We start from the raw sequence: 27,877 nt of genomic DNA, 5'->3' as shown, positions 1-27,877 counted from the left end.
GTGGGCTTGTGGCACCATTCGTACCAACAGGGTGGGATTTCCAAAGACCAAGGTGAACGACATGCCTAAGTGGGTTGAGCGGGGTACCATACGATGGATCCGTGAAGATTGCCTGCTGTTTGTGAAGTGGATGGATACCAGAAAGGTAGTCATGTGCTCCAGTATCCACAAGTCTACAGAATCAGTTCTGTTTGCGTGTTAATATAAGTACCATTGACTTTTGAGCTGTTTCCCCCCTCTTGGTTGACCAAGAGTGGTCTATTTTTTTTCGACCAATTGATTGGTAAAAAATTTAAACTGTGGATTTGTCAATATATAGACACCGTAGACACAGTGGAGATCACGTCATCAGGCGTGTGAAGGACGGTGCCGGGGCATGGACCACAAAAAATCTCCCCATTCCAGCTGCTGTGAAGGACTACAACAAGAGCATGGGAGGTGTGGACCTGTCAGATGTGCTGATACAATGTTCTTCACAAGACCATGAAATGATACAAAACATTTGTCTATCATGTCATTGACATTCCTGTGGTGAATTCCTTCAATATCCAGAAGGAAATGGCCAAGAGCTGTGGACAGCCCCCCATCTCACAGCTAGCCTTCAGGGAGCTGCTCATCCAGGAGCTTGCTAGCTACAGCAAGCCCACTGCAGCACCTTCTGCTCCAACCAGTGGTGTTCACCTGCCCAGATTCATCACCAAAAGGCTCTTTAGCAGCTTCTACCCCCAAGCCATAAGACTGCTGAACAACTAATCAAATGGCCACCGGACTATTACATTGACCCCCCCACCCCTTACATTTGTTTTGTACACTGCTCCTACTCGCTGTTTTATTATCTATACATAGTCACTTCACCCCTACCTACATTTACAACTTACCTCTAACCTGTACCCCCGCACACTGACTCCGTACCGGTACCCCCTGTATATAGCCTCGTTATTGTTATGTTATTGTGTTTTATATTATTTTGCTTTATTTGGTAAATATTTTATTAACTCTTCTTGAACTGCACTATTGGTAAAGGGCTTGTAAGTAAGCATTTCACGGTTAAGTCCAAACTTATTGTATTTGGCGCATGTGACAAAGTTTGATTTGATTAACCACGTTTCCATCCACATCATACTGTATTAAAAAAAAAACAACCGCTGTGATGGAAACAGGAATTTTCGGTAATGCAGACAGATTCTACATGGTGAGATCTTTTTGTGTCAGTAAAATGTTCTTTATACGGATTTTAGAATATTCACATCAATCTGTCGTCAACTGGATGGAAACATATCTATTGTTAGACATTTTTGTTGATCCAAATCAGATATTATGTACTTTAATATTTATTGAAAATTATATGAATCCTTTAATTTAAAATGGCCAGTTTGGGTGCAATCATTTAGCTTAATTTACCAGAGAGAAATTATATTTCAACAAAATAATGTTGCAAGAATGCTAATCTTATGTTTCTTGCAGAAATGATTTCAGTACAATCTGAGATCTAATACAATTTTATTGGTCGTGTACACAATTTAGCAGGTTTTGTGGCAGGTGCAGCGCAATGCTTATTTTCCTAGTAATCAATGCAGTAAATGTCTACAAAATAATAAAAAAACTATGAGATGGTGGGTGTCAATCCTTTCTTGTGTTTTTTCAGATGAAACGACACAGATTTCACATGAATTGACACAACCATCGTTTAGCTACTTTGTCAACCAATATTTCTCATCAACAAAGGCTTTGTTAGTGAATGCTTCTGCTCCACATATTGAATAAAGATGGTCGGGCCAGCACAAATTTATAGAATTTCTTACATTTTATTTCGTAACATCAGCCTCAAGGACACATATTTTGGTCACAAAGGCTTTGTTAGCTGTCCACAAAGCTAGAATATTTCAGCCAACTTTTTTTTTGTGAATTGTCTGCGCTGTTCTATCCTTGACACTGCTGTTATGAAATAGCCTAAAAAATAAGAAATAGCCACTGCACTATATTTGTGAGTGCTGCTAACCTCTACATTCATTATGTAAGTGTTCAATGTCCTTGGTGACAGGCAATGGGTTAAGCAAGAGCCATAGGCTAGATGGATATTCTATATGACTGGGTAAAGCCTTCGGATTCTGCACAGGCACTAGGCATATGCAGACAGACCACATAAAAAGCTTATGCCACTATCTGACAGAATTATGTTGTTGAGTCTAACTGTTGGCAGAAACACTTGTAGCCTTGGTTTCTGTTGGGTGTGTTCATGACTAGGTTTTGATTACTCTGTAGTGCTTATCATTTTCATGACAGGCTATACGGGTTTGTTGTTTAGCAACAAAACAGACGCATGCTCAACTATGGGGCAAAACTGTCTAGGTTGGCTTAGTGTTGACAACATGTAGACAATATTTAATCTCTAATGTTTATTGAAAACATAAATAAATTTGCACGATGAGCACTCTCAAATGCATTGTTAGTTTTTGGTTCGCTAGCCAGCGAATGTGAGCCATATTACCATAGACGTGACATCAGTCAAAACAAGACATGGTATCAAGAACAAGATGAAACTAGCTGAAACGAGCCACCTACATTCCCCATGTGGCAGCTTCTTGTTATTGTTGCTAGATACACTACAGTGTGTGTGTGTATATGTGGACACCCCTTGAAATTAGTGGATTCGGCTATTTCAGCCACACCGTTGCTGACAGGTGTATAAAATCGAGCACACGGCCATGCAATCTTCGTAGACAAACATTGGCAGTAGAATGGCCTTACTGAAGAGCTCAGAGACTTTTAACGTGGCAATGTCATAGGATGCTCCCTTTTAGTTTGTCATATTTCTGCCCTGCTAATCTGCCCCGGTCAACTGTAAGTGTTGTTATTGTGAAGTGGAAACGTCTAGGAGCAATAACGGCTCATCAGCGAAGTGGTAGGCCACACAAGCTCACAGAACAGGACCGCCAAGTGCTGAAAATCTTCTGTCCTCGGTTGCAACACTCACTACCGAGTTCCAAACTGCTTCTGGAAGCAACGTCAGCACAATAACTGTTCATCAGGCGCTTCATAAAATGGGTTTCTGTGGCCGAGCACTCGCACACAAGCCTAAAATCACCATGCACAATGCCAAGAGTCGGATGGAGTAGTGTAATGCACGCCGCTATTGGACTCTGAACCAGTGGAAATGTGATGAATCATGCTTCACCATCTTGAAGGACGAATCTGAGTTTGGCGGATGCCAGGAGAACGCTACCCGCCCCAATGCATAATGCCAACTGTAAAGTTTGGTGGGAAATCTTAACGCTACAGCATGCAGTGACATTCTAGAACATTCTGTGTTTCCAACTTTGTGGCAACAGTTTGGGGAAGGTCTTTTCCTGTTTCAGCATGACAATGTCCTCGTGCACAAAGCGAGGTCCAGACAGAAATAGTTTGTCGAGATCAGTGTGTAAGAACTTGAACACCTTTTGGGATGAATTGGAACACCGACTGCAAGCCAGGCCTAATCACCCAACATGAGTGCCCAACCTTACTGATTTTCTTGTGGCTGAATGGAATGATGTCCCCACTGCAATGTTCCAACATCTATTGGAAAACCTTCCCAGAAGAGTGGAGGCTGTTATAGCTGCAAAGGGGGGACCGACTCTAAATTAAAGCCCATGATTTTGGAATGAGATGTTAAACGAGCAGGTGTTCACATACTTTTGATCATGTAGTATATGTTGATCTGAGCCTTGCTGTTAGAAAACCACTACAGTGTCTCACTTTTGGCTGTCGCAGATGCCCTTTCCCTGACTATATTCACCGACTTTCAACTACAGTCAGCCCGCTTGAACACCCAGTGTGAGTGAGAAGGGGTTTGGTATGACTGAGCGGTTAGGGGTGTTCCATGTGTGTGGGGTATATTTGTGTTGTTGGCCAATCTGACATTTTATTTTTCCTCAACGCAAAAGACTAAAGAAGTTGAGCGTGATTGATTGCCCAGAGTAATTTGGAATGACAATGGATACAATGCGCTGTTTCTTGAAGCAGCAATTCACATATCCATCGCTAAGTGATCCAGTCACTGCCGTATATGGCTTTAGACACAGAATTGTGATTCTCTTAGTTAGATTTTCACACTTGCTTTTTGTTTTCAAGAATTGTGTTTTCAGATATGGCGCAGGTCACGGGGAACCGAGCTGCCAGGAATGTTTATTGTTACGCAAATGAGAAAGCGGGGGAGAGAACGGTGGGCTGAGAAGAACTCAACGTTCGCTTTCCACATCATTACATTTTAATACTCTATCCCTGTTCTGGATAAAACCTTACATTTACTTTCCCTGTCTCTAAATATTCAAATAGAGAGGACAGGATAGTTTGACACTGCTCCCAGCCTGGAGTTACTTTTCATCTAGTTTCTCTCTGTTCAATAGCTTTTGTCTCTTGAGGAAAAAGACTAGCTGGCAGGACATTCCATATTCAGGGTAATTCTCTGTGTGTAGATCTACGTTGAGCTCAGTAATAGTGTTTTGATTTAAAAAGACCTGTTCTTGTTGTCAGTTGAAATGCTCACCTGAGTGTGCAGGCAGATCCCAAATTGCACCCTATTCCTTATAGGAAATATGGTGTCATTTGAGAGTGGAATGTAGCCATAGTTTTTCAGCTGGATAACTATTTAATCATGTTATTCCAGATGTATTCATAAGTGGTGCCTTTGAATCGAGACCGTCCGTCTGTGCACTGCCAACAACTATAACAAGTTAAATGGACATGTTATTTATTTTCACATTTCCAAACAAGTGTAAAAGTACCTTACAGCTCAGCATTTCTCCGCTCGCAAAAAAATGAATTCAACTAAGCAGGTTAGGGTTTTTATTGTACTTGGACCAACTCGGGAAATGTTTCCTCTGAAATTGGTTGTGTTGGTTGGTGTGCTATAAGGACAATATGGTTTGCCAGGACAGGGGAAAGTGAAAACACAAATGTGATCTCAGAAGTACATTGTAGGTTTCCACAGTATTCAAATATCCTTTTACCCTTGAGCAAAGCAATTTTACATGAATTATCGATTATTAATATAATTATTGATAATTATAGAGGAGCAAAGACTGCTCTTTAGAGACTGACAACACAATTAGTCACTAAGCTAAGGGCAAAACATTGGGTGTTTCTCTAAATGCATACTACCGTATTCCCGAGCACGCAAATTGGAGTACAGCAGGGTCGGAGTATGAGTCCAAATCATAGTAAGTCTATAGGGCTAACTAGCTAGCTCCTACTGTTAGCTAGCCAGATGACCATGCATAATTCTTAGCTAGCTACCCACAAAGATTTGACATGCCTAACTTGCATAACATTAGTTTTAGGTCATTTTTGTCTGTTGAGCTATCTGGTTAGCTATATTTTAATTGTCATATTGTAGCTAACTGATGGTTATGAAGTAAAATGTTTGCTTTGTGTACTGTATATCATGTTTAGTCATTATTGACATTTTCCTGGCTGGAAGAAGGTTCAGTGAATGTGTAAGTCTGTAGTAACTCAACAGTGCTAACTAGCTAGTTAGCTAGCTACAAAAAATGTACATCTACCTTGCATAACCTTAGCTTTAGGTCATTTTAGCTAGCTAGATTATGATTTACATATAGCTAGCTGATAATTATGAAGTAGAACTTTTTTGCATATCTTGTTTAATCTCCATTGTTGCCATTGTCTTGGCTCTAAGAAGGTTCAGTAAATGGGAGGTGCAGTGTGAGATAATATAGTTGGTGCTGCTCAAACAGTGGAGGCTGCTGAGAGGAGGACGGCTCATAGTAATGGTTGGAATGGCGTCAATGGATAGGTATCAAAAATGTGGTTGATACCATTTCAGCCATTACTATGAGGCATACTCCCCTCAGCAGCCTCCACTGTTCTCAAATGTAATGTTTTATGTGTTCTCCACACTCTCGTCCTCACAAGAACATACTCAAGAACATCCTCGATGAATGCACTCGGAGCATGGTAGTTGACGACTGTTGCTCATCTAATGATTAAAGTTTCTAATTGCGTGATTAACTGAATCAAACCATTATTAACTCATTAACCTGGGGCACCATGGGAAAACTAGTTTTATTGAGTTTCTATTTCCCAAATTAACTCAAAGAATATCGATTTTTACAACAGCCGCTAATTAACCAGTTACCTCTACCATCTCGTTCTGAACGTCGTATAGTCCGTGAATCTACACGGACCCGGGTCTCACCGATGAGTTCGTACCACACCAATCTTAGTTGAATATTTATTTACTAAAAAGCTAAAAGGATGATAAAAGATACACATTTTAGGCTATTGATTAGAACTTAGTATAACGGGCCAACACACTATGGTGTGTGTTACCCAAAATGGGGATTTCAAAGAGAGAGAGAAAAAAGAAAGTACACGAGAGAAATATACATTTGGGTGAATTTGTCAGCTATACTATTCTAACCCTAGCCTTGTCTCAAACTGCCGCTCTTATGGGTCAGAATATAATGATGTAATTACGTGGGGGAGGTCTCCGAGGATTCTCTGCGTGGACCGTTCAGCTGCTCGATGATGCACTTCTCCGGCGCGTCTTTCTGGTCGTCCTCACGATGTCAGTGTCCTTTTGGCTTAGGAGTCTGTTCCCTCACCCTTGCTATGGAAGGGGTCTTCTGAGGACAGACAGCTCTGTAGCTCAGAGCTCACAGTGTTGGAATGAAACCGTGTAGATACCACGATTCGATGGGAGATGGAGGCTAGGTGGTTCAACTTGAATTCACCCGCTTAGACACAGCTACTCATCCATAGCTTGGGTAGAATAATATTTATTTGTCTTCAAACTTGCGTTGCGTTTTGGGTTTGTTGACTTTTTAGACATTGGCTGCAGCTTGGGTTACGTAGTCTTCTCTGGAAAATCTTTACTCACAGGTTTTATATCCTTGGGTCAGAAGTGGGCATAACCGCCTTTAGGGCAATTCTCTGGGCGTACCAAGTTAAGAGGGCAAGGTCTAGACTTGACTCAAATCCAATTTTAGACAACTAACTTCACATTTCATCTTCCCCAAAACATTATCTTTGATTTGGACATTTTCCATACAACGTACAATGTATAAACATCAAACATATACTAGGAAAACTCTTCACGTTACAATGTTTTCGTAATAACGTCATCTATTAACCTTTAGAAACAAAACAAAAATGACATACATTTTCATATTCCATTTATCGTCATGACCGCCATTGTGGCTGACGGAAACCATTGTTCCAAAGTCCCTTTATTTCATGTGTAATGTCCTGAGGCTGGTTCTCCACGACAAAGGAACTTGTCTGTGGCCCGAGATTTATCAGGGGCGTGAGGGGTCATGAAACCCCCACATCTTCAGACCCCTAGATCTCTCCTCCTCTGTTTGGGGATGAGAGATAATCTGTAGGGTTGTGGTCTCCTGTAACCTGACCTGATCAGGACAGTCATGACAGTAGTATGCATATTGACAAACACCCAATAATACTTATAAAAACATAGTTTTTTCCTGAAACCACTGTCTAGAGGGAGTATGGAGGAACATGTGTTTTTGAACGCTTGTTTTGGAGTGGCTTCTCCATACATGTGGCTGTCTTCCAGTTCAGTGTGACTCACAGGGTGGATTCGGAGAAGACCAGTGGCTGTACCAGACTGACTTTTTATTTTATTTTCTCCAGACTTTGCTGTCTGTCACTTCCTCTACAGGCAGAGCAGGCATATTGAATAATGCTTCAACAGAAAACACATTCTGCAGAAGCCCAACAGATTCCATTTGAAGTACATCAAGTCAAAAGCTATACACTTGGCTTTAGGTTTGTGTTAAATTAGGTAATCTCAGTGTACTGTCATCAGCTAGTCCGAATAGGCTCACACCTACTGAATTACTCCGAGGTCCCTAAAGTCATGAATGGGCAAGGAACAGCCCACGACCAGACATCTGCTGAAATCAGGCCTTGCCACACACACACACACACACTCGTGAGGACAAAAGAGCTTAAATCAGGGTGATGGAGCAGAGCAGCAGGGCTGTGACCTGACTATGGAAATGAATGTAGAGCTGTCAGCTCAACGGAGTCAGACACATAGGGAGGGAGAAGCAGCTGATCAGTATGACCAACACAACAAGAGCGTCAGATTAAGATTAAACCTCTCTCTCTCTCTCGTGTCACAATTACCTCAATGTCCATTGTCCATGAGATGCCAGAATCATCAGTGTGGATAGGTATTCTTGATTGTCACTTCTGTGAATCAAAGGTAATGGAGTTTGGTTATGGTAATTTCTGTTAATGCATTCAATATATATTATTATTCCTTTAACCGTTCTCATTATCAGAGTAGACACATTGTTTGCAGAGCGACACAACCTATACAACACCGTTTTGGTTTATTTCATTCCATTTTACGAGTTTTGTCAATTTTAGTCATTTTCTTTTGTTTGGAGCGCTCCTGTCAATGTTGAGTAAGGACGCTCACCTGATAACGCTTAGAAGTAGGCCTATAGGCTACCTGGCATGCGTGCCATTGTGGGCATATACGTGTGCCAATTTGGGGATCTGATAGTATTTCTGATTGACTCAAACGGCAAACAAACTAAGTCTGTTTTTACATCCATTGAGATTGACAATAGTTCCTCAATGTAGTTGTAAAATCTTTCCAGCTCTCCCCCTTTCGATAACCACGCAGTGTGAAAGGGAAAAATGTCATGCTCTGATCCAGTGGAAATTTAATAAAATAAGCCTCCCTGACTATTTCTTATTAGTGCTTAACTTGGAGAGAAATAGGTTCTGGTACTAATTTTGGGTGCTGGTAATGTTTCTATTTAGGTGCAGGAGCTCCACAATCCTTTTAAGCTAATATTATATAAGAGGAACTGGAGCTCAAACAGTAGAACATTTGAGGTGTTGGTACTCTGCTCCGGTGAGCTCCTGTCCAAGTCAAGCACTGCTTCTTATCCCTTGCACAAATAGCCTACAGCTGTGTCTGTCCCGAGCTCACTGGTGTGGGAAACTGAGGGCCCAGAATATTTTATACAATTTTGCAAGTTCAGCAATATTTTATACAATGTTGCAAATTCTCGCAAGCTTCAGGGACTCAAATTAATAGTTGATACAATGTTTCAAGTTCAGGCCATGCAAAGCCAATGTGATTTATAGGATACCTGCAGGCTGCTGTTTTTATTTGTTGGCTTTATGTAGGCTAATTTTACACATTTGGCAATAGAAGTTACTTTTTAGGTGTATCATTTTAATTTAGATTTGGATAGAATTTTGATTAACCACATGACAATGATTTTGAGATATGAAGACTATTATAAATGTGCATATTAAAACCATATCTGGCACGCAGATCGGTAGAAATGGTAACATAAATTGGCATTCCACATGAGAAAGCTTGCCGACTTCTCTTGTAGCCTATTACCGGTAACTTCAGGAGGGTAAGTGACAGAATCTGTGAAATCCAGCAGGAGAGGGAGGAGAATGTTTGTTTGTTTTGGTCAGGTTGGTCAGGTTAAGTTTTTTTTTTTCTCTTCTGGTTATCTAGATCTCTGGCTTTCATCTTATTTCATCAAACAGTAAGCCTAAAGCATCAGATAAGCTCAATGCATATAGTTGATTTTATTAAAACACATAAGGTGTGTCAATATATGGAAAAATACACATACCATTTCTTTTCTACTTAAACGATTGGTCGAAAGAGCAGGCGACTTTCGGTTGAGCAATATATTTTTTTTTTTTCAAGGACAGTCCTAAAAGAAACACCTGTCTAGATAAGGTTCCACAGTTGACAGTGCATGTTGAAGGAGAAGCTATACCCCGAAGTCCAAGGAACTCTCCGTCGATTTCAGAGATAAAATCAGGATGAGGCGTATATTTGGTAAGGGTATAAAACAATTTCTAGTGTTGTAAGTTTCCAAGGGCACAGTGGTCTCCATTGGGAAATTTGAACTACCCAGACTGCCTAGAGTTGGTTGTCCGACCAAACTGGGCAAGAAGCACCTTAGTCAGGGAGGTGTCCAAGCACCCAATAACCACTGACAGAACTACAGAGTTCCTTGGCTGAAATGGGAGAACCTGCCAGAAGGACAACAGTCTCTACAGCACTTCACCAATCTGGGCTTTATGGGAGAGTGGCCATACGGAAGCCCCTCCTGGAAAAAAGGCACATGATAGCAAGACTGGGGTTTGCAAAAAGGCACATGAAAGGTAAAAGATTCTGTGTAAGACAAATTGAACTCTGGCCTAAATGCAAAGGGCTATGTTTGGAGAAGCAGGCACAGCTCATCACCTGTCCTAACACCATCTCTACCGTAAAGCATAGTGGTAGCAGTGTCATGCTATTGCGATGCTCTACCTTCGGGTAAATGGAAAGGCTTTCCCAAAAACGTTTTCAATTACATTTTAAACGTCCACATCAGTAGAAATCAACTTTTTCGAGCTGAAAGACGATGACCAGAGCTTACCCATAATGTTGCACAACGATGTAATTCAGTAAGTCATAGTTTTAGTAAAAGTGTGATATATTCAGGCTTGAAGTGCCAAATCCAAATGTGTGACTTCAGATGTTTCCGGGAGTCTTGCCTGTCTTTTTCTATGAGATGTGCAAATTATTTTCAGCACATGTTTCAGGGTTGGGTTTTATATATTAATCAGAAACACCTGCTGCAAAGTTATTCCTATTTGCAAGTCATCTGTAGCCTTAATTTCCACTAGCTAAAACAACCACAAAGTCCAAATTCGCTATATCATACAAATTTTATGAAAAGAAAAAGGTTATGCTAAGGTCAGCAGTGCGGTTGAGTTAGGTTTAAAATCCAATTTTTAAGAGAATGTAGAAATGTATTACTTTGTGTCTGTGTTAACTTGTGACGACCCTACACTTGGCCACCTTGCCATGGAGCCAATTAAAATAGGGTGTGCAAACTGTTTTTGCACCTCCTTTTTTACATGCAAATTATCATAATTCATGATCCATCAAATTTCACTTTGTTTTTAGTTAGTCTGCATATTTTTATTTTTATAAATGGTAAAATTGTGTGATCTGACTGCATTTTAGAACGCTGCTCCCCCTGTCACCCCAAGATGAATGGTTTTGACCAATAATGTTTTAGGCAAATTCCTTTTGCATGGCCGGGTGTGCAGATTTGGCTCATTGCATTGATCTTAAAGAAAAATCTCCACCCATCTGATGCACCGGTCCATGCAAAACAAACTCGCCCATTATTTCAATACATGCTCCAAACCGTTTAGTGGTTATACTATCCATTTTACCAGAGCTTATATAATTTTTATTTCTATGGCAAATTTGCGGCTGCAATTTTGATAATGCATTGACATTTCGCTGCCCTATTTTGATAATGCATTAATATTTCCTTATTTTTACTATTTTCTAAATTGTAGAATAATAGTGAAGACATAAACTATGAAATAACACATGGAATCATATAGTAACCAAAAAAGTGTTAAACAAATAAAAATATTTTATATTTGAGATTCTTCAAAGTTGCCATCCTTTGCCTCGATGACAGCTTTGCACACTAAAAGCTTCTTCAGGCTAGGCAACCTCCGGTGAAACTGGAGTGCGTGCAATTCAAATAAATAATCATTAAAATTATGGATTTTAAACATTTAGGAAGATACAAGTGTCTTATATAGGTTAAAATATTTAATTTTTGTTAATCTAACTGCACTCTCCGATTTACAGTAGGCTTTACAGCGAAAGCATGCCATGTAATTGTTTGAGGACGGCACCTCACATCAAAATATTTTTCCACCGGGCACAGGTTTCATAAATTCACAAATAGCAATTAGATATTCACTTACGTTTTGAAAATCTTCCTCCGATTTGTTATCCAAAGGGTCCCAGCTATAACATGTAGTGTCATTTTGTTAGATAAAATCATTTTTACATCCCAAAAAGTCTGTTTAGGTGTGGCAATCAATTTGAGTAATCCACTCGTTCTACATGCCAAGGTAGGATTCTGAAAATCTTCAAAATACGTTTCTATTAAATCCTCAGATACTATAAAATGTAATTCAACTATAATATTTTATACCGAAAGAAGTATGTTCAATAGGAAAATGATATTAGCAGGTGTGTCCTCTTCCTCGCGCGAACATACACAAATTTCCAAGTCTGTGTCCCTGTACTAAAACTCTATTCTTCCTCGTTTTAGAAGAAGCATGAAACCTTGAACATTGAGTACTGACACCCAGTGGAAGCCATGGGAATTGCATCCTGAGAGCTAGATTTCAGAATGCCCCTATACTTTCCATTGTAAGAGCATGGGCTTTTCTTTGGATTTTCTCCTACCATATTACCATATCTATTGTGTTATAGTCTCCTACATTATTTTGTCGTCTTTCCATTGGTACCAATTATATGCATATACTGGCTTCAGGTCCTGAGCAAAAGCAGTTTACTTTGAGTACGTCAGTCAGGCGGAAATTGAGTAAAGAGGACCCTAGCCCTAACAAGTTTTTTTTAACTGAAGTGGTGCTCCCATAACTTTCATTAGCTGGCTAAGGTTAGCATGCTAGCTAGTTACACTGACAGCTGTCAGTCAGTGCCCCAGTTCTCTGCCACACATGGAATTCACCACAACATTCCCACCCCCATTTTTTCCCCACGTTTATTTAACCAGGTAGTCCAGTAGAGAACAAGTTCTCATTTACAACTGCAACCTGGCCAAGATAAAGCAAAGCAGTGCGACACAAACAACAACACAGAGTTACACATGGAATAAACAAGCGTACAGTCAATAACACAAAAGAAAGTCTATATACAGTGTGTGCAAATGGCGTGAGGAGCTAAGGCAATAAATAGGCCATAAATAGGCAAAGTAATTACAATTTAGGAAATTAACACTGGAGTGATAGATGTGCAGATGATTCTGTGCAAGTCGAAATACTGGTGTGCAAAAGAGCATAAAAGTAAATAAAAACAATATGGGGATGAGGGTAGGTGGATTGGATGGGCTATGTACAGCTGCAGCGATCGATTAGCTGCTCAGATAGCTGATGTTTAAAGTTAGTGAGGGAAATATAAGTCTTCAGCTTCAGCGATTTTTGCAATTTGTTCCAATCATTGGCAGCAGAGAACTGGAAGGAAAGGCGGCCATAGGGGGTGTTGGCTTTGGGGATGACCAGTGAGATATACCTGCTGGAGTGCGTGCTACGTGTGGGTGTTGTTATCGTGACCAGTGAACTGAGATAAGGCGGAGCTTTACCTAGCATAGATTTATAGATGACCTAGAGCCAGTGGGTCTGGCAACAAATATGTAGCAAGGGCCAGCCGACTAGACCATACAGGTTGCAGTGGTAGGTGGTACATAGGGCTTTGGTGACACGGATGGCACTGTGATAGACCTCATCCAGTTTGCTGAGTAATGTGTTGGAGACTTTTGTAAATGACATCGCTGAAGTTGAGGATCGGTAGGATAGTCAGTTTTACGAGGGTATGTTTGGCGGCGTGAGTGAAGGAGGCTTTGTTGTGAAATAGGAAGCTGATTCTAGATTTTATTTTGGATTGGAGATGCTTAATATGAGTCTGGAAGGAGAGTTTACAGTCAAGCCAGATACCTAGGTATTTGTAGTTGTCCACATATTATTAGTCAGAACCGTCCAGAGTAGTGATGCTAGTCGGGCGGGCGGTTGCGGGTAGGGAACAGTTGAAGAGCATGCATTTAGTTTCACTAGCATTTAAGAGCAGTTGGAAGCCACGGAAGGAGAGTTGTATGGCATTGAATCTCATCTGGAGGTTAGTTAACAGTGTCCAAAGAAGCGACATCATTGATATATACAGAGAAAAGAGTCGGCCCGAGAATTGAACCCCGTGGCACCCCCAGAGAGTCTGCCAGAGGTCCGGACAACAGGCCCTCCGATTTGACACACTGAACTCTGTCTGAGAAGTAGTTGGTAAACCAGGCGAGGCAGTCATTTGAGAAACCAAGGCTGTTCAGTCTGCCGTTAAGAACACAGTGATTGACAGAGTCGAAAGCCTTGGCCAGGTCGATGAAGACGGCTGAACAGTACTGTCTTTTATCGTTTAGTGATATCGTTTAGTATCTTGACCGTGGCTGAGGTATACCCGTGATCAGCTCAGAAACCGGATTGCACAGCGGAGAAGGTACGGTGGGATTCAAAATGGTCAGTGATCTGTTTATTAACTTGGCTTTTGAATTCTTTGGAAAGGCAGGGCAGGATGGATATAGGACTATAACAGTTTGGGTCTAGAGTGTCTCCCCCTTTGAAGAGGGGGATGACCGCGGCAGCTTTCCAATCTTTAGGGATCTCGGACGATACAAAAGAGGTTGAACAGACTGGTAATAGGGGTTGCAACAATGGTGGCGGATAATTTTTGAAAGAGAGGGTCCAGATTGTCTAGCCCAGCTGATTTGTAAGGGTCCAGATTTTGCAGCTCTTTCAGAACATCTGCTATCTGGATTTGGTTGAAGGAAAATCTGGGGAGGCTTGGGCAAGTAGCTATGAGGGTGCGGAGCTGTTGGCCAGTGTTGGGGTAGCCAGGAGGAAAGCATGACCAGCTGTAGAAAAATGCTTATTGAAATTTGCGATTATCGTGGATTTATCGGTGGTAACAGTGTTTCTTAGCCTCCCAGCTGCAGTGGGCAGACCTTTTTGGAGTTCGAGCTACAGGATGTAAATTTCTGTTTGAAAAGCTAGCCTTTGCTTTCCTGACTGACTGCGTGTATTGGTTCCTGACTTCCCTGAAAAGTTGCATATCGCAGGGACTATTCGATGCTAGTGCAGTCCGCCACAGGATGATTTTGTGCTGGTCGAGGGCAGTCAGGTCTGAAGTGAACCAAGGGCTATATCTGTTCTTAGTTCTATATTTTTTTGAAAGGGGCAGGCTCATTTAAGATGGTGAGGAAATTACTTTTAAAGAACGACCAAGCATCCTCTACCAATGGGATGAGGTCAATATCCTTCCAGGATACCCGGGCCATGTCGATTTAGAAGTGTTTTAAGGAGCGTTTGACAGTGATGAAGGGTGGCCGTTTGACTGAGGATCCATAGCGAATGCAGGCAATGAGGTAGTGATCGCTGAGATCCTGATTTGAAAACTGCAGAGGTGTATTTGGAGGGCAAGTTGGTCAGGATAATATCTAAGAGTGCCCATGTTACGGATTTAGGGTTGTACCTGGTGGGTTCCATGATCATTTCAGTGAGATTGAGGGCATCTAGCTTAGATTGTAGGACTGCCGGAGTGTTAAGCATGTCCAGTTTAGGTCACCTAACAGAACAAACTCTGAAGATCGATGGGGGGCAATCAATTCACATATGGTGTCCAGGGCACAGCTGGGAGCTGAGGGGGGCCTATAACAGTTGGCAACAGGGAGACTTATTTCTGGAAAGATTCATTTTTAAAATTAGAAGCTCGAACTGTTTGGGCATAGTCCTGGAAAGTAAGCCTGCAAAGTTCTGTCAATCTTTGCAGTAGCTTGCAACTCCTCCCCCTTTTGGCAGTTCTATCTTGACGGAAAATGTTGTAGTTGGGGATGGAAATCTCAGAATTTTTGGTGGCCTTCCTAAGCCAGACACGGCAAGGACATCAGGGTTGGTGGACTGCTAAAGCAGTGAGTATAACAAACTTAGGGAGGAGGCTTCTGATGTTAACATGCATGAACCTAAGGCTTTTACGGTTACAGAAGTCAATAAAAGAGAGCGCCTGGGGACACGCAGGGCCTGGGTTAACCTCCACATCACCCGAGGAACAGAGGGAGGAGTAGGATGAGGGTATGGATAAAGGCTATCAAAACTGGTCGTCTAATGCGTTGGGGACAGAGAATAAAAGTAGCAGATTTCTAGGCGTGGTAGGATAGATTCAGGGCATAATGTACAGATGGGTATGGTAGGGTGCAGGTACAGTGGAGGTAAACCTAGGCATTGAGTGACGATAAGAGAGGTTGCATCTCTGGATGCACTAGTTATGCTGGGTGAGGTCACCGCATGTGTGGGAGGTGGGGCAAAAGAGGTATCTGAGGCATGTTGAGTGGAACTAGGGGCTCCGCAGTACACTAAAACAATGATAACTATCCTAAACAACAGTATACAACGCATATTGACATTAGAGGCATAAAGCAATCACAGGTGTTGATTGGGAGAGCTAGCTAAGACAATGGGTACGACAACAACAGCTAATCAGCTAAGACAACAACAACAGGTAAAATGGCGATGAATTGGCAGAGAGGGTCGGTTAACTACACACAGGGCCTGAGTTCGAGGCTGAGGCCGACAGAAAACAAAAATAAACTAAATGTATTACCGTGATTAATGAACAGTCCAGCAGGCTTCAGCTATGTAGCCAAGTGATCATAGGGTCCAGTGAACAGCAATAGATGAAGCAGGGAAGCCGCTGGGTAGTTTTTACTACGCTAGCAAGCGAATGACACAGCGTTGAAAAAAAAAGAGTTAGCAGGCCGGGGCTAGTAGAAGCCTCTGCTCCGATGTCCGGCAAAGGCCGGTTGAGGGCACAACGGATGGAATTACGTCGGCAGACCAGTCGTGATGGAACGGTGGGGCTCCGTGTTGACAAAGGGTCCAGGCCAGTTGGCAAACTAGGTATTGTAGCCAGAGGAATTTAGTTTGCTAGCCGGGAGATGTGCCTGGCTCGCGGTTAACTGGTGCTAGCTTCGGGACATGGGCGTTAGCCACTATAGCCACTCGGTAGCAGCGATGATTCGATGCAAAGGTCCAGAGCTTACGGCAAGAATCCAGTGGAGTAGTGGATTCTAGTCGTGTTAGTGAAGAGCTTAGCTGTGTAGCTGAGTGATCCGTGAGCATGCTGGCAGGTGGACCTGGCTCAAAGCTAGTTTCAGGGCTGGGCCTCTCGGTGGCAGCTAGCTAGCTGTGAAGATCAGGGGTAATGGTCCAGGGCTTACGGCAGGAATCCGGTGTTGTAGTGGAGAAAAGAGTCCGATACTGGCAGGCTGTCAAGTATTATCCAGGCTAAAAACGGCTGGTGTCTGTGCAAAATGTAAAGGCCGCTAGCAGTGGCAAACAATGACTAAATAGCTAGTAGCAGGTTAGCTTCTGATGGCTAGCTCCTGATGGAGGTTCTGGCTATGAGGTTTAAAAATAGCAGATCCGTTTCACATTGGGTGAGGCGGGTTGCCGGAAGGTATGTTTATTTTTTTTTTAAATGTATTAACAGCCTGCATCAGTCTTCGAGGTGGAACCTAAATGAGAATTTCTGCTCTGACAGGAATTGCTTGAAATTTGTGCGGCAACTTCCTCTGATGTGGGCCTTTTTAACTTCAAAGTAGCCTATGCTTACCTGGCAGAATGATATCATGATTATTTTCATGAATCCAGTGGGTATTTGTTTTGCAGACTCTACCATCACGTGCACTACAAAAACACAGCTAAACAACAGCCTCTTGCTAGGTGTGCATTTTAAGGCTAACTACATCCAAAAACCCAAAGACCTCAGTGGTCATCTGATTGTGTAAACATTGTTGGGGACTTAGAACATCCAATTTGGTTGTTTTTCTATTATTATGAAATTATACATGTTTTGTTTCTTAACTGGAAAAAAATAAACATAAAAAAATAAAGATAATGTGGGCTATTTACTTAATTTATCTGTTTTAATAAAATACATAATTTGAATAACAAACCATGGTGGCAATTCATATCTTGCAGTAAAGCTGTAAATAAGATGTTGGTTTCAAGAGAAGACATGTTAAATGTTTAACAGGACAGGGGATGCCTGGCTGTCTACTTTTTTTGGGGGGGGGGGCTACTCTATGTACTTGTGGAAAACACAGCTGTATAGGATGAGCCATGACTAGAATATAGTATATACATATAAAGTGGTAAAAAAGTTTATTAAAGTGATGAGTGTTCAATGACTGTGTATACTGCCGTGACCCATGTCATCAAAAATTATACTTTTGAATAATCTGTCCATAGAACATTCTTTCAAGAGTCTTGATGTTCTTCCAGGTGCTTTTAGGTAAACTCGAGTCAACTTTTTGGATGACATGGGTCCCCTCATGCCAATAGTCAAGCATGATGGTGTTAGTGTGATGGTGTGGGGATGCTTTGCTGCCTCAGGACCTGGATGACTTGCCTTAATAAAAGGAACCATGAATTCTGCTCTGCATCAGAGAATTCTACAGGAGAATGTCAGGCCGTCCGTCTGTGAGCTGAACCTGAAGCGCAGCTGGGTCATGCAGCAAGACAATAATCCAAAACACACAATCAAGTCTACATGAAATTCCATAAAAAGCAACACATTTTACGTTTTGGAATGGCCTAGTCAAAGTCCTGACCTAATTCCAATTGAGATGTTGTGGTATTTCATGCTTGAAAACTCACAATTGTCGCTGAGTTAAAGCAGTTCTGCATGCAAGAGTGGGCCAAAATTCCTCCATAGTCATTGCAGCTCCCAAGTGGCGCAGCGGTCTAAGTCACTGCATCTGAGTGCTAGAGGCGTCACAACAGACCCTGGTTTGATTCCAGGCTGTATCACAACCGGCCGTGATTGGGAGTCCCATAGGGCAGCGCGTAATTGGCCCAGCATCGTTAGGGTTTGGCCGTAGTAGGCCATCATTGTAAATAAGAATTAGTTCTTAACTGGCTTGCCTAGTTCAGTAAAGGTTCAATTAAAAAAATAAAATGTGGCACAACCAGTTGAGTGTAAGGGGGTAATTGCTTTTTCACACAGGGGAATTGAGTGTTGCTCAACTTCTGTTCATTTAATAAATAAAATGGGTTATTTGTAAACTCAAGTTCCCGTTTTCTAATATTAGGTTTTGGTTGAAGATCTGATTCAGTATCAAAAATATGCAAAAATAGAGAAAATCAGAAAGGGGGCAAATACTTTTTCATGGCAGTGTACATAGGACAGCAGTCTCTAAGGTGCAAGTTAGAGTATCTGGTGGTAGCTGGCTAGTGTCCTTAGTGTGTCCGTTGTCCACTGTTTAGGGCCCCTGAAGTGTTCTCTTGGACCTTAGAATCCTTTTCCAGCGAGGCCAATGACTATTAAAACCTTTTGTGACTAGGGGGCAGTATTTTCATTTTTGGAAAAATAACGTTCCCATAGTAAACAGGATATTTTGTCAGGACAAGGTGCTAGAATATGCATATAATTGACAGCTTAGGATAGAAAACACTCTAAAGTTTCCAAAACTGTAAAAATATTGTCTGTGAGTATAACAGAACTGATATTGCAGGCGAAAGCTTGAGAAAAATCCAATCCGGAAGTGCTTCATGTTTTGAAAGCGCTGCGTTACAATGCGTCCCTATTAAGCAGTGAATGGGCTATCAACCAGATTACTTTTTCTCCGTATTCCCCAAAGTGTCTACAGCATTGTGACGTAGTTTTGCGCATTTATGTTGAAGAATACCCGTAAGCGGCTACATTGCGCAAGTGGTCACCTGATGCTCCCAGAGTGATTCTCACATAAAGTACAGAGGTAGCCATTATTCCAATCCGTCCTACTGAAAAACCAATTGTCCCGGTGGATATATTATCGAATAGATATTTGAAAAAAACCTTGAGTATTGATTATAAACAACGTTTGACATGTTTCTGTTGATATTATGGAGCTAATTTGGAATATTTTTCGGCGTTTTCGTGACTGCAATTTCCGGGCGATTTCTCAGCCAAACGTGAAGAACAAACGGAGCTATTTCGCCTACAAAAATAATCTTTTTGGAAAAAAGGAACATTGGCTATCTACAGTGCCTTGCGAAAGTATTCGGCCCCCTTGAACTTTGCGACCTTTTGCCACATTTCAGGCTTCAAACATAAAGATATAAAACTGTATTGTTTTGTGAAGAATCAACAACAAGTGGGACACAATCATGAAGTGGAACGACATTTATTGGATATTTCAAACTTTTTTAACAAATCAAAAACTGAAAAATTGGGCGTGCAAAATTATTCAGCCCCTTTACTTTCAGTGCAGAAAACTCTCTCCAGAAGTTCAGTGAGGATCTCTGAATTATCCAATGTTGACCTAAATGACTAATGATGATAAATACAATCCACCTGTGTGTAATCAAGTCTCCGTATAAATGCACCTGCACTGTGATAGTCTCAGAGGTCCGTTAAAAGCGCAGAGAGCATCATGAAGAACAAGGAACACACCAGGCAGGTCCGAGATACTGTTGTGAAGAAGTTTAAAGCCGGTTTGGATACAAAAAGATTTCCCAAGCTTTAAACATCCCAAGGAGCACTGTGCAAGCGATAATATTGAAATGGAAGGAGTATCAGACCACTGCAAATCTACCAAGACCTGGCCGTCCCTCTAAACTTTCAGCTCATACAAGGAGAAGACTGATCAGAGATGCAGCCAAGAGGCCCATGATCACTCTGGATGAACTGCAGAGATCTACAGCTGAGGTGGGAGACTCTGTCCATAGGACAACAATCAGTCGTATATTGCACAAATCTGGCCTTTATGGAAGAGTGGCAAGAAGAAAGCCATTTCTTAAAGATATCCATAAAAAGTGTTGTTTAAAGTTTGCCACAAGCCACCTGGGAGACACACCAAACATGTGGAAGAAGGTGCTCTGGTCAGATGAAACCAAAATTTAACTTTTTGGCAACAATGCAAAACGTTATGTTTGGCGTAAAAGCAACACAGCTCATCACCCTGAACACATCATCCCCACTGTCAAACATGGTGGTGGCAGCATCATGGTTTGGGCCTGCTTTTCTTCAGCAGGGACAGGGAAGATGGTTAAAATTGATGGGAAGATGGATGGAGCCAAATACAGGACCATTCTGGAAGAAAACCTGATGGAGTCTGCAAAAGACCTGAGACTGGGACGGAGATTTGTCTTCCAATAAGACAATGATCCAAAACATAAAGCAAAATCTACAATGGAATGGTTCAAAAATAAACATATCCAGGTGTTAGAATGGCCAAGTGAAAGTCCAGACCTGAATCCAATCGAGAATCTGTGGAAAGAACTGAAAACTGCTGTTCACAAATGCTCTCCATCCAACCTCACTGAGCTCGAGCTGTTTTGCAAGGAGGAATGGGAAAAAATGTCTGTCTCTCGATGTGCAAAACTGATAGAGACATACCCCAAGCGACTTTCAGCTGTAATCGCAGCAAAAGGTGGCGCTACAAAGTAGTAACTTAAAGGGGCTGAATAATTTTGCACGCCCAATTTTTCAGTTTTTGATTTGTTAAAAAAGTTTGAAATATCCAATAAATGTCCTTCCACTTCATGATTGTGTCCCACTTGTTGTTGATTCTTCACAAAAAAATACAGTTTTATATCTTTGTTTGAAGCCTGAAATGTGGCAAAAGGTCGCAAAGTTCAAGGGGGCCGAATACTTTCGCAAGGCACTGTAACTGGGAGTCTCGTGAGTGAAAACATCCGAAGCTCATCAAAGGTAAACGATTTAATTTGATTGTTTTCTGATTTCCGTGACCAAGTTACCTGCTGCTAGCTGGACAAAATGCTATGCTAGGCTATCGATAAACTTACACAAATGCTTGTCTAGCTTTGGCTGTAAAGCATATTTTGAACATCTGAGATGACAGGGTGATTAACAAAAGGCTAAGTGTCTCAATATATTTCACTTGTGATTTTCATGAATAGGAATATTTTCTAGGAATATTTATGTCCATTGCGTTATGCTAATTAGTGTCAGTCAATGATTACGCTCCCTCATGCGGGATGGGGAGTCACTAGAGGTAGAGCTGCTGCAGCAACAGGGCCCTTGGCTCTACAGGCCCTACCTCACCCCTCAGCTGGTGGAGACGTCTCGCATAACATTCCTTTCACTCCCACTCTCTACCGCTCCCCACTCCATCATTTCCTCTGGCTGTGTGCTTAGACCCAGGCATTTCCATCTGTCTCTCTGTGCTCCAACCTGCTGCTGCTCGCAATCAATTTTCTTTTCTCTCTTAAAGCCTTTTAGTGATTCCATATGAAACCAGGACAACAAAAAAATACTATGATTTTGAGAATTTTCACAAAATTGTATCCATAGGATGGAAATCAAAGTTTGCATATTTATATTTTTGGCCTTACCCAGGCTTCCTTTTTAAAGCTGCAATTATATAACTTTTAGGGTGACCTGACCAAATTTGCTTAGAAATGTGAATTATAGATCTGTCATTCTCATTGAAAGCAACTCTAAGAAGTTGTAGATCTGTTCTATGTGCAATATTTATTTCTACACTTCCATTGCTGAATTTCTGTTTTTGCATCTTCTACTTTCTGTTTTGTACAACAGCTGGAAGTTCAATTTTTTCGCTTATGGAAAATATATTTCACAGCGTTTTACAATTATTCTTTACACTATACTTGTTTGTTTTGTCACAAACTAAAATTAAGCGAACTGTTAGAATTTTAAGAACAAGGAAATGGCAGAGCAATTTCTACACACATACACACACATTTTTTCTGTATGAAATGGGATGTAACAAAAACATGTGCAGATTTTCCAACCTGGAACTTTGATATGACTGTGGAGGTATATTAAGATAAAAACAATTTTGATTTGGCATATTTTGTTTTTCATGTTTCTATTTTTCTATATTCATAAATTTAATGTAAAATATTTTGTTTTACTGATCTCAAACGGAGCATGCAGTAATATGGCACATTTGAGCTTTTTAGCACCTACAAATGAAGCATTATGGAGTCTTACAGGAGGCCTGGGTAAGGCCAAAGTGTCATAAATATGCCAACTTTGATGAATTATTTCTCTATCATGATTTTAGGTATGTCAACAATTCTTTCTCCAAAGGACCATTCTATGGATCCAATTTTGTGGGAAAAAAATGTGTCCTTGTTTTGTATGGAGTTACTTTTTAGTGATAAAAGCAGGCAGTGGATGAATTGGGTTGTCATTTTTTGAGGAATCCTGCTGGGATTGGGTTTTGTTCATTGTGTGTTTTGGAGTTAAATAATTTTTAGTGATTCTGTAGCTGAGTTGTAGTGATTATCCTCTTCCAGTGAGGCTGTCAATCATCCTTCTCTATAGATTTTGGAAGATTCTGTTCCCGCCTGTTGGCAGGCCTTGCTCTCTCTGGCTTGGGGGCAGGGTAGTGGGTGCCGGGCGTTGCCAGTGGTGCTGTCTGATACTGTTAGGCCTTATGGCCGTCTGTCTGTCAGTCATCCTGCTCCCAAGCCATGTCACGCCACCCACAGCCTCCGGTATGCCTCCAGAATATGAGGGGAGCAGGAGAGCGATCGTAAGACCATCAAGGCTGCCTGAGGGGAAAGGAACAGGCAATCATCCACTCCTCTCATTCCCTTTAGCTCTGATCTCTCTCCGGTTTCTTCTGCTGATCACAGTATTACAGCGACCATACTGATGAGCTTTTCCAATGCTCTGAGTCCTATGAGAACACCTCCTGGAGAACCGTTGTTTCTTTGTCCTACTGTTCTTTATTTATTGTCCTGGCTCTATTCTGCTGGAGCCTCCCCTGTAACCTGTACACATCCCCATGTACAGTGTGTCCAGTAGACGTTTTCTCTCCGTCTGCTGGTCTCTAGATTGTAAAAGTCTAGTTCTACCTTGGGTTTCTTTTCATTCCACCATTGAGATATAAATAGGGTGTTCTTATTCTATGGTTTCTATGATGATTGGATGGCACAGTGAGGGCTTCAGTTCTATGCCATTCGGTTATATGGAGCACCTCACTCTGTCTGCCAAGCCCACTGTCTTACTGTTACATATGTGAGTCTCCAATACCAGCTACCTTTTTGTAAACAGTAGGAAAGATGGGCTACTTTGAAGCTAGAAAGCAGCTCCGTAAAGATATTTTGATGCTAGTCACCTTTTTCAGATCTTTTGGTGCTTTTCAGCTGCTTGCTTTGAAGTATAACTCGTTTTGATCAGCGCTGACATCAGGGGTGTCAAAACATTAGCGGTGCCTTTCCATCTATTGATTGGCCAGCCAGGATTAAGCTCCTGTCACTGCTGATAGAGAATTGATTGGCCAGAAATACAGATAGAGGACAAGCCGTGGGAGAGAATAAGGAGTTTTTGACTGATTTGTCTAATAACCCCTAGAGATTGGGTAAGTAAGGTGGTTGTGGGGGAGTGAAAGAACCAAGGCAAGGAGTACAGAGTGGAAGGAAGGAGTTTGAGGAAGGAAGGAGAAGCTGGCTGGTGATTACAGTAAATTATGGTATGTGGAGAGGCCAGGCCATTCACTAATGAATTAGGCAAGCACTCTAGGCAGCGATACTTTGAGCGACTCGGAGTACCTGCCACCTCGTTCGTATCGGTCTCCTGGGTGCCTGCCTGTTCCAGTGGACTGGTTGCATCCCAAATGGTACCATATTTCTCCATAGTCCACTACTTTTGACCAGGCCCCGTATGAGGGAATATCGAGCAATTTTAGGATTAAGTGGGACTCAGCGAGCCATGCAGGGTTCATCCTCATTCCTCACACTGCCCTGGATGTGTGATAATGATCACACCAATTTAGAGGCTACATGGCATGTGTAGGACATGCATGCAGGCCAAATCAAGCGGAGTTGGCTGTGCTGGATAAATTCTGTTGCATGCTCTAGGCCTGTGTTTCAATTAGATGTTGAAGGCTATGCGTGATCCTCAGAAAACTCCTTTGTTAAATAGTTGAAGGTCTAGTACAGAACCCAATATTTATTGAAACCCAACTCCACTGTGCATCTCTTTCATATAATGGCACAATGTTAAGCGTTTGATAAATGGATCGAAAAAAGCAATTTTGAAGAAAAAAACGACTTATCCTAACTTTTCTCTTTTGGGCTTGGAGATTTAGGTTGATACTTCTGTTTTTATGTTTTCAGCAGTCTCTGCCAAGCAGATGGAGAGAGCAGTGGATAGATGGATGCTTCAGTCAGTGCTACAGGATAAATGATTAGACTGCCCCTGCCAATTTTCTCTCACAAACAACTCTCCTCTCCTGACTCTCTCTGCAGTACTCTTGCCATTACAACTCCCTCTCAAGCCCCTACGCCAGATCCTCTCTCTATGAATGCAGCAGAGTTCATTTACGGATAGTGTTCCTTTAATGGCCACCCTCTCTCTCCCTTCCTGGGCTCGTTTCAAGCCAGAGGTCTAGAGGTCCGTCTAGACTTCCTGCTGTCCCACACTGCTTTAATTGTAGCCTGTGGTTTGGTGAGAGGCCGTTCTAGGTTGGGCATCCAGTGTGTGTGTGTGTGTGTCTGTGTATTTTGTGCGTGCCTTTGCGGTGTGTTTAGTGTGTCTAGCCTACACAGTAAATTTGCAAGTGTCAGTCTTGGTTTTAAGATACAGTAAGTGTTCTGAGTGATTCTAGTGGGGTTAACACCAGTGAGATTGAAATTTACACGTTATTTAAATCCCAGTTGAATCACCTCTGCGTGGTGGTGTTACTCGACTGTGTTGAGTTCATTTTCATTAACTCTTTGACTATATATAATATACATTTAATTATAGCCAACATATTGTGACTTGCAGGCCTGATGTGGCCCATTCAAACACATTCACTTGGGCAGAATTTATTGAGCAACCACCATCATGTCTCTGTCACTATCAAACACAGTTCTGGGTGGGTATCGCTCACATTCATTCAAAAGGCACACTGGGAAATATGCAAATAAGCCCCCCACGGGGAAATATGCAAATAAGCCCCCCCCATACACAGTGTTAGGCAATAACACGTTTAGTGTTAGTTTCTTTAACTAACACTAAATGTGTTGTTACATACACAGTGTTAGGCAATAAGTGTACCAGCATCAACTTTAATAGCCATGGTGTCAGGGACCAACACTCGTAGGGTTGTTAGTTTGTCAACACTTTAAAGTGTTAGTTTAACACTTTTGGTGGTTCATATATCATTTCTAAGAAAGTGTTATATTTTAACACTGTGGATGTTAAGATTCTGATCTCAAATTTGCTGTGTATGTAAGATCACAGGAGCTGAGTCACTTGCTGCAGGCTGGGTATAGTGCTAGGCCCACTACATCTGGCTTGTGTTGGCTGCAGCAGCTCTGCACGATGGCACGTTTGTGTACATGCACAAATATACACACCCCTCCCCCAGCCATCCCTGTGTAACCTGAGCTATGGGGCCAAAGGCTGACCAATAACAACTCTCTAGTCTGGATTCTCCTGTTGCTGTGAAGGCATTAGCAAGTCTTTCCTTCTACTTAAGGGTCACAAACAACGCACAGAATTTTGATCTAGCCTTCATCTGCCGATTGTTCAGTGTTTTAGTGACACCCCTCTGTCGACGTCTGACTGATGCCATTTTGCACCTGATTCTACATGTAAAATTGTTGCTCACTCGGCTCACAAATGATGTTCAGAAGACCTGAGGTGCTAATTCCTCTCGGCCAGAAACCACTATTGGTGTCCCTGAGCCCTTACTGTGTTCTATGGTGTCTTCAGTTGCAACCCAGTATCAACCACATTGTGTACTTACAAACCACATCCGCTCTTATCACATTTATCCTGCAATTACTGCTCTGAAAAAACATCCCTACCTGTTGTGCACTAAGAGTGACAATTTTCATATGACAGAACTGGTGTATATTCCAGACATATTGAAAAATGTTAATGTGTTGACTTGGCTATGCGTTTCTTTTTTATCAGATGTACTTCTTCCTTTTATCAGAACAAGCACTTCTTTCTTTTTACCACATTTAGTTTCTATATTCTGTATATTCACTAAAACCCATTCCCTTTCTCCTCTCTCAGCGTTGCAGTGCGACTGCCAGTGGTGTAGTAACAGTACCTGCTACACGGATGGCCTGTGCTTTGTGTCCTTCGTCAAGTCGGGCAGTAAGATGGTGGCACAGGGGAGCAGGTGTTTACTGGAAGCAGACCTCATCCCTAAAGACAGGCCGTTCTTCTGCGCCCCTTCCAAGAAGGAGAACACCGGTGTTGTCCCTGTCTGCTGCAACAGAGACATGTGTAACAAAGACCTCAACCCAGAAGACTACTCAGAGACATGTACGTGTCTGATATATCTCGGGTCTCATCTTTCACATGCATGCCATGTCCTAAATTGGCTACTAGCTCATAGGCAATTACCTAATGTGCAGTGCATCTGTGTAGATCTGAAAGGAGGAAGTCATAATATGAAAATGTTGCCCATCATATTACCATATACTTTCCTAATCATTTCAGATGTACAAAAAATGTTTTGGGGGTAGGTGCTAGGTGTATATATGTGGTATTGGGTGACTCAATCTAAACAGCGAAGCAGAGAACTGATGGCGAGACAATATATTTCAAAAGCATGTTTGATCCTCCATTCACTATTCTACAATAGAATAAGGGTATGTCTCCTGCACAAAGCATTCCCTGTACTTTCATGGACCTTGAAAATATGTCACAGAATTGTCTGTTACTGTGTGTGTGCGCGCTCTGCATAAGTACAATTGAATCTTTCCCCCATTCTGCTCCTCTTTCAGTTTCTGTCACCTGCTTTATGAAATATGAACCCATACATACAGGCCACAGGCCCAAGTCATTTTTCAGCTCTGATTTATTGGATGTTAGGTCATTTTTATAAGAACAGGTGGTGATTGTTAGTGATACTATTCTCCCAGCACAACCCATGTTTCTTCATGAGTTATTTACTTTCTCCCCGCAAGGCTCTTCCTGTTTCTTTTATAGCACTCTCACTCATGAGTCACAATTACAATTTATAAACCCAGTATCCTGGACACGGACACACATTCCATTGACAAGCATTTTAGTTTAAGACCGTCTTAATCTGTGTTCAGGAAACTGGCACTATATGTCACTGAATATATCTGAAGCAATGTCTCTGCTTGGACACGCTGTCGGGTTCTGCTCTTGTGGTCAGAAAGAAGCACCTCACTGCTCCCATTCTTGATCATGGGTCTGGAACTGCCTCCATGCTGTGCTTCTCAGTATGATAGTCAGCAGATATCCTCTCTCACCATACTGTCATTCAGTAAT

At 41.8% G+C, this 27,877-nt stretch overlaps 1 protein-coding gene and 1 long non-coding RNA gene across 2 annotated transcripts in view; one reads left to right on the top strand and one right to left on the bottom strand.

Moving 5' to 3' along the window:
- Positions 1-26,790, bottom strand: part of LOC112260531 — a 32,861-nt gene extending 6,071 nt beyond the window's left edge. The window contains exons 1-2 of the long non-coding RNA XR_002955026.2: positions 26,682-26,790; positions 8,149-8,214 (exon numbers count right to left, since the gene is read on the bottom strand). This is a non-coding gene — a long non-coding RNA (uncharacterized LOC112260531). The remainder of the gene's footprint in view (positions 1-8,148; positions 8,215-26,681) is intronic.
- Positions 1-27,877, top strand: part of LOC112260530 (TGF-beta receptor type-1) — a 46,748-nt gene that overhangs the window by 6,655 nt on the left and 12,216 nt on the right. Inside the window, exon 2 of the mRNA XM_024435708.2 lies at positions 26,645-26,899. Coding sequence (XP_024291476.2) covers positions 26,645-26,899 — 255 coding nt within the window. The remainder of the gene's footprint in view (positions 1-26,644; positions 26,900-27,877) is intronic.

This window comes from Oncorhynchus tshawytscha, linkage group LG10 (assembly GCF_018296145.1).
Source record: "Oncorhynchus tshawytscha isolate Ot180627B linkage group LG10, Otsh_v2.0, whole genome shotgun sequence".
NCBI lineage: Eukaryota > Metazoa > Chordata > Actinopteri > Salmoniformes > Salmonidae > Oncorhynchus > Oncorhynchus tshawytscha.
The sequence above is the reverse complement of the archived record's forward strand: the minus strand, read 5'-3'. Positions and strand labels throughout refer to the sequence as shown.